Source organism: Ascidia mentula, chromosome 3 (genome assembly GCF_947561715.1).
Source record: "Ascidia mentula chromosome 3, kaAscMent1.1, whole genome shotgun sequence".
NCBI classification, from domain to species: Eukaryota; Metazoa; Chordata; class Ascidiacea; order Phlebobranchia; family Ascidiidae; genus Ascidia; species Ascidia mentula.
In genome coordinates, this window is record NC_138568.1 from 8,336,784 (window position 1) to 8,344,538 (window position 7,755).

Consider the following 7,755-nt stretch of genomic DNA (forward strand, 5'->3'; position numbering starts at 1 on the left):
GTCATACGTGCACTAGACAAGGCACGCTATAATGAACAAAAATCTATCTCAGATAATTCTTTGTCTGTCACTGGAACCGTTGTTTTAGCGTTATAGTATATTCAAGGGGAATAATCCCACATTCGCCACCTCTTGGATCCGCCCGGTTCAAGAAGTAAAAAACACAAGGTTCTACAATGGGTCGACGTTTTTATATTCTAAGGACGTTGCAAACTTACTTCCATAGCATTCGCAGGGTATTCTAAAGGCGAAGTTTAATTCTGTTTGCCACAGTGATCGTACAAACCTGGCTCTTTATATGTTGCTGTGCTAAACGAGGAATTGTTTAGGATTTCGTCGAGAGAGAAACGTCTCCCATTTATCGTCGTTGTCAGATTGCATCTTGTTTTGCTCAGTTGTACCACGACAAGCAGGCGAAACCATCTGATTGCAATACAAACATAAACACTTTTGATAATCACCGTTCATAAAAGTTGGGTGCCATTGACATATGAAACTATAATAATTATTGGCGGTCTAAAAAGAGTTTGAATTAGTGCGTTGTCTAATTGTTGTAAACTTAGAATTCGTCCATGATGAAAAAGTTTTATACAATTTACATTTACGCTGCGGCATGCCTAGGGTCAACTCCTGTCGCAACTAGTTTGCGAGCACAGGCACAGATAAATTAATAATCTATATACATACGAGGTAGAAATTGCATATGAAACTTCAGTTATCGGTCAATATAATTCAACATATCCTGTGTTCACATTAAAGCAACATAGAATGGAAAATATAACCACATAGCTAGTATATAAAAGGAAGAAGCATGATTTAATGTTTCACCTTCCACAGTTTCTTGCTCGTATTCAGAAACGTACCTTCAATGACATAAATGTGAGAAGAATATTCTCTCAACGCAGCATTAAAAGTATGCGCGTTGGATCTTTGCTGTTAAGATCTAAACTAAGCATGTTTAGACGAACCACTTTTAACGTCACACGTTTTTTTTGTCGCATGAGCAAGGAAACACATCGCCATGGGCAAGCATTGTTTTATATTTTATTGTACACCCGAGCACATGAAAGCGTAGAGAAAAGGGTGCAATCTATGACACAAGCACACCTAAGTTAACACGCTAAATATTGCGTAGGCCAGGCAAAACGGTAATAAACCTACAAAAGGAAAAAAAATCACTTGAGATTTTATTGCTTTTGTTTGAAACCGCTTTATATTCTGCTACACAACTTATGAATGGGCATATAATTCGCTAATATCATTTGTTCATAACAATTCGGGCTATCAATGGGACGGAGTGTTGGCCACTTTGCGTCGAAGCACCTCGGCGACGAAGTACTCATGCCATCTAGTGTCCGTCGTCAGCTCTGGGTGAAACGAGCATGCCATGATGTTGCCCTGACGAACTCCTATGACACTGCTAAGATCTTCGCCCAAGCCAGAAGCGCTGATGCCGTCGGGAAAGCGGCACAAACTGTCTACGGTGTCGTTGTCGATGGATTTTATTCCTGGAGCACGGATAAAAACGCCTTTAAACGAAGGATTGTTCTGAGATAGCTGCTCGTCCGTCAAATGCAAGTTTTCTTCGAAGCTGTTAATTTGACGGCCAAACGCGTTTCGAACACACGTGATGTCCAGACCTCCAATCTAACGTTTAAGATGGATTTGTATGTTTCTCGTATAATGAAAGGCAAATCTTACCGCAGCAATTGAATCCTTTCCTTGTCCACTACACTTGTTAGAAAGCAAGATAAGGCCTGCGCAAGTTCCCCAAGTAAACTGAATAAAAACATCAAGCCATTACAATTTGCTCAACAAGGCATAGTGATAGCTCGCACCGATTTTTTGCATTAGCAAACAGATAAATAACGATATTATTTTCTTTTAATACGACAATTTACTTTGCTCTGATTTTGAGTCCACGATCTAATCTTGTCTAGAAAACCATTCTTTGTCAGGTGGTTGGTCAACACAGTACTTTCGCCACCAGGAACAATTAGACCGTCAAGATCATCATTTACCTACAAATCATATTGGCCACAGATAATAGATAATAATTTCGAAACTAGATTATATCAAAAAAATACTCAAATAGTAATGTATTTTTGTTCACAAATATATACAGTGTTTCGTCATCATCGTGTTGTTGATGGTGACAATTGTACTTGACAAATGTCGTGACAAATTGCGTTTCAGCTGCAATTTGTGCTTGCCACCATAACGCTGAGCGACAACTTCATATTTCCACAGAGGTTTAACGCTTAATGTGATTTATCAAGAATCACGTGATCTTCAAAATGTGTTTAGTCGGTTTAAGTACATTTTGTGTTCTTTGGAATAAAAACCACGCGAAAAACCTGTACCAGTTAGTTGAACTTACCTCATCCGACGTTCGTATTTCTTTTACTGTAACGGTGACGTTTTTGTAAGATGGATCAAGAGCTTCTACTTTGTCCACCGACGACTTTACGGCGTTTACGTGTTCCAAAAAATCTCCTTGTAATGCCAGCACACCAATGTTAACACTGTAACGATGCAAAACGAAGAATCCACATAACCGATGGAGTGAGAGAGAGAGAGAGAAAAACGTTGATGTTGCAAGAACAGTTAAAAATAGGTCTAGAAGGGTATTGTTCTGAATTAATACGTTACTCGTGTAGTAAATGTGTTGGTTAGTTAACTATGTTATTCAAATAGGCAACATGTTTCTTAAACAAGTATCACGTAAACTTTGACTCTTCTAGATCCAAGTAACACGTTTTTCGTAAAGAAGCTTGTATGTTGGTTAAATGAACAACGCATTAAATCAGACGAATTACGACATTTCGGCAGCCCATGATTGGAGTATCAAAGAGATTCTAGTACATTGTGTGAGTGGTACTCTGCTTGGCAAGGCGGTTAAAATTCGTTCAGTAATGACATGGCAGTAAAACTCAACAAAATCGGAAATACCTGAGCTTCAGCATGGTAAACACGCAAATCAGTTCCGTTCGTAGAGTCTCGAAATGCTCTTTAAATGTACGCAAACAAAACTTACCTACTACCCTGAAAATAAAATCGTGATAAAACATTAAAAACACAATCGAGTTTTGCAGTCGATCAGATACAGTTTTGGTTAGGTTACGTTCACTAACACGCTTACTTTCGTTGAGTAAAGTAAAGTATTGCCGATCAAACTACGTGTTTAGCTTGCATGTTAACTGGTTGCGCAGGAAACGAAGCCAGTTTCCTGTTTTCAACATAACTAAACGACCAAATTAAAACCTGAGACCAAGTCATGGCATGAAAACACAGTCTCAGCTGCTGGTGTCGGCAAGCTATTCTCATCCCAACAAAAAAGGTTAAAACCACTCAACCGTAAAGTTCAGGAAAGTATGTTTCGTGTCAGGCGATGTCCTACTTGATGCGATAGCCAGTAAATTGCAATTGTCTTACAGTATCACAGCGGTAGAGTGTCTCGGACAGCTGTTTTTCTGTGCAGCCTGTTTACATGCTTTTCACTCTTTGCGCTTTTTCAATAGTACCTCGTTTCGTCACAGTTGGAAGCTACAACGTACCAGCAGAGACATTGATTTCTCCTTCAGCACCACGCAGTGCAGCCATCACCCGCTGATGATGCAACGCTTTGTAACTGAGAGTCCGGCCCACATTCGCAGCCAACCACGTGGGCTTTTGTGCAGTGGCGTTCGATTTTTACACCCAGCAGAACAGCCAACATCTGGCAGCTGGGTAAACGCTTATGTAACCAAGTTCGACCGTTCTTATATAAATATATGTAGCGCAGTATATGGTGTTGTTTCAGTGCTAGCTTTGTTTTCAATTGCTCACAACGTAAAAGTTGCGAAACAAACGCTCAAATTACAGATCGCTTTGTCTGAGGTCAAGCTAGATTAAGCTGCTGGTCAATTTCGTTTGTGATATACAGTATACTGGTTTTGTGGTATTGTGTTTCTTGTATATTATGTTTATGACCCGCAGCACACGACTTTCTTACAGTTGAATCAGCAATAGTTTAAGAATGATCGTTAGTATAGTACAGGACTAGCAAACGCTTGTCATTGCCGTTCGAACCATGAGTCAGCAAAATGAGTAGGGTGATTTTTAAAAGCTTTTATTAATGCTTTCAGGCTATTATCTTCGGTATTATAATAGGAAAATCGTGACAGAATCACTCTGAAACAAAATGGAAGAGAAAACAACAGGTACGCTACAAGTGAACACCTGATAGATCGAAATGTATCAGCAATTCGTATTACCGTATTTCTGAACTGATTTTTTAAACCATAATGTTGTATGTTGTTTTCTTTTTTGCTGTAGGAACCTTTACTGTGAAAAGCGGTTTTGCGCGAATGATGAAGGGAGGCATTATTATGGATGTGGTGAATGCTGAACAAGCACGAATTGCTGAACAAGCCGGGGTGGGTTTCTGGTGGTATTAGTTGGAAAGGAAGCTCGCCAAACCAGGAAATCTATGAAGTGTTTCCTACGCTTGTGGTGTTCGAGCGCTTCATGGAGCTTTTTTGTTTGTTTTACAGTGTTTACCAAACACCCTTTTGTATAGAAGTGTATACGTCCACCTTAAACCACGTGTACATTACTTGTTTTGTACATGCACACACGTTCAAAAAACATTTTGCAGAAATAGTATTGCCAGGACTAAAAATTTTTTTTTTTTTGCCCTTACCGTGTCACCAAATTTCCATTCAATTATATACAGGCATGTGCAGTTATGGCACTGGAACGTGTTCCTGCAGACATAAGAAAGGACGGTGGTGTTGCTCGAATGTCTGACCCAAAGGTAATTCAACTGTACATTTGACGGAACAGTGTTTTTGTAGACATGGAATATTTGTGTTTAAAATCTTTGAGTGCGTTGTCATAACGCTTTGTTATGGATAAGTGCGTCACGAGTTCTGGAGAGTTGGGAACCACTGCTTTATTCTAATTGCAATTCCTCTTGAAATTAAAGTTTAAACTTCAAATCTACAGCAATGCTGGTTTTTGAGATTTTGCAAACGTTTTTCTGTCTTCAGATGATTAAAGAAATTATAAATGTTGTGAGCATCCCGGTAATGGCAAAAAGTCGCATCGGTCATTTCGCCGAAGCGCAGATTCTACAAAGTCTTGGAGTCGACATGATTGATGAATCAGAAGGTATATCAAGCGTGAAATTTATACATTAGCCATGTTTTTTTCATTAGCCTGCATATAACCATGGTTGCCAACGATGTGGAACCGAAAATAAAAGGACGGAAACGGAATACAATTTACAATAAAGGGGTTGCGCTTTACAGAAATTGCAACGTGATGTTTTTTTAGTGCGGTGTGGCAAAAAAATTATGTAGACAAAAAATGTAATTTATTCAAAACATATTGAAAATAAGAACGCCTGTAGCTATACATGACGAAAACCAAGGACGCCCAGGCACAAATAATGACAAATCTGACAGTATGGCACCCCTGACTATAACCAGAATGACGTTTTTAGTACTGACTATGGCGGACGAAGAGAACCACATCGACAAAAAGAAGTTTACAACTCCGTTTGTTTGCGGAGCAAGAAATCTTGGCGAAGCATTGAGGAGAATTTCTGAAGGGGCTGCGATGATCAGAACAAAGGTGTGCAAACAATATACAACCCCACGACTAAAAGATGAAAACAAGTTACGGGGATAAGCGTTAGTTGTCATCCATATCATTAAGACCTTAGGTGTTTTACAACTTAAAACTTTTGGCAACCAAAAGTCATGATACAGATTCTTGAAGTATGTAAAGATATGTTAGAAATATATTGAATAGTTCAAATCTGTAGTTGAACGCATTAACTATGCTATAGCTATCAGACACGGTAGCAGAATGGCCGCTGTAACTATTATAATCAAAGCGTGCTGCCAAGATTTGCTCGGATATATATTCTATGGTCTACAAAAGATTTATGTTAAATAATGCACTAGGGTGAAGCTGGAACTGGAAATGTGGTTGAGGCTGTGCGACATGCTCGTACCATCAACCGACAAATCAAACACGGCAAAGCGCTAAGTCCCGAGGAATTGTATTCATACGCCAAAGAACTGCAGGTATCTGCATTTAAATTTACACTGTTTTCATAGAATAAATTATTACATGCTGATCTGTTCAAAATTAGGTGCCATATGACTTGCTGAAAGAAACGGTGGAGCTCGGGCGACTCCCAGTGGTCAATTTTGCGGCCGGTGGCCTGGGTACGTAATTTATATGGGATTTAAAGTTTGTGCCTGGCACGCACTTTGATAAATGCTGTTAAACAATTGTCCACTGACGGTTAAATCAGGTTTTATTGCAAATGAATTTTACCATTTTAGTATTTTAGATTACTCTCGTATGGCAGAGAATCGACGTTATGGTAATTCTTGTGTGGTTAAAGTTAACAATGCCGCCGGCTGGATAAAACAAAACTGGCTCAAAATCTCTATAAATGTGGTACTTTTTGCAGCTACCCCGGCAGATGTATCACTGCTGATGCAACTTGGTGTTGACGGAGTATTCGTTGGTTCGGGAATATTTAAAAGCACGAAGCCCGAGAAGCGCGCAAAGGCGATGGCACAAGCTGTGCTCCATTACCAGGACCCAAAGATTTTGGCTGAAATTAGCGAAGACCTTGGTGAAGCCATGGTTAGTTGAGCATTCTGAAAAAAAATTGGTTATGTTGGACTGTAAAAGCGACTATTTCAGAAATTTTCTTGCATCACATTAAAATCTTGTGTGGAAAGCATTAAAATGGTTCTTGTATAGGTTGGAATCAACTGCGATGACCTCGAAGAAAAATGGGCAGGCAGAGAAGCACAAAGAAGCTGAGATACATCTGCGACCCCAATTATTTCGATAGGAAGACTCGTCACCTCGTTGTCCTTTATTAGTGTATGGTGAAATTTATGTGCGAATTGTACAATAAATGTCTAGATTTGCGATTTTGCAAAATTCAGGTTGTTCCAGTTCTGAAATATCATCAGTGTGTTCAATTAGATTACTCTCTTTTAGTTGTTAAGTTATTCTGTTCCACAGAAGGCAAGGAATGCGGATTAACCTATTCTTCGTTCCGATTTAGCGTCATTAATGGGCCTGACGTCACAATGCTGCTGGTAAAGATTGGCTGAAAATACATTCTTCTTCGATTTAAAACGCCTGTAGCTCAGCGGTAACTCCTCTTCGGGGGAAATTTCACGCTTAGACAAAACAGAATTGTCGAGGAATATATTTATAAAACATTAAAAACAAAATTGGCTTTTTTCGCAGGACGGGCGTTTTAATCAAGAACTCTTATCTAAACCAACTGCATTTCCGCGCAATCTTTACCTGCAGCATTGTGACGTCAGGCCCATTGCTGTCACGATGTTGGAACCATGAACAGTTTGTTTTGCAAATATTGTTGACATATAGTCATGCAACGTATTGTCGTAAATTTTTATGATTATATATAGGACACTCAAAAGAATAGAAGTCGGTAAAAAGAATTTATACCAACAGTTGGTTTACCATGCAACTGATTAAACATAATTGACTACCAAATTGCTTATTGTTTTCAAAAAGGTTTAATTGTTTTCTTTCTTGGGAAAATTTGGTGTATTAAGTTATATGTGCTTACCGTCAGTTGAAAAGTATTTGCAGGCAACTTGTCGGTGCATATGTCCCTGTAATTACGTCAAGCGGATATCCGCATGTTTTTTTACACAGCTGTGTCCACTTTTGTAAGTAAATAACTTTCACACTTTTCGGGTG

General features: G+C 39.1%; 2 protein-coding genes across 2 annotated transcripts; one reads left to right on the forward strand and one right to left on the reverse strand.

Annotated features, from left to right (window-relative positions):
- Positions 1-1,024: 1,024 nt before the first annotated feature.
- On the reverse strand, positions 1,025-3,041 carry LOC145895158 (pyridoxal 5'-phosphate synthase subunit PdxT-like). Its single transcript, XM_082983930.1, has 5 exons — positions 2,953-3,041; positions 2,381-2,525; positions 1,902-2,021; positions 1,702-1,779; positions 1,025-1,647 (listed from the first exon to the last, which is right to left on the reverse strand). Exons 1-5 carry the CDS (start codon positions 2,964-2,966, stop codon positions 1,285-1,287), a joined length of 720 nt encoding a protein of 239 aa, XP_082840056.1. The 5' UTR covers positions 2,967-3,041; the 3' UTR covers positions 1,025-1,284.
- A 1,084-nt stretch (positions 3,042-4,125) lies between these two features.
- Positions 4,126-6,957, forward strand: LOC145894844 (pyridoxal 5'-phosphate synthase subunit SNZERR-like). The gene is made up of 9 exons (XM_082983504.1): positions 4,126-4,202; positions 4,318-4,418; positions 4,718-4,798; positions 5,034-5,154; positions 5,489-5,619; positions 5,955-6,077; positions 6,146-6,221; positions 6,473-6,651; positions 6,772-6,957. The coding sequence occupies exons 1-9, from the start codon at positions 4,184-4,186 to the stop codon at positions 6,832-6,834; spliced, it is 894 nt and encodes a 297-aa protein (XP_082839630.1). The 5' UTR covers positions 4,126-4,183; the 3' UTR covers positions 6,835-6,957.
- Positions 6,958-7,755: the final 798 nt, after the last annotated feature.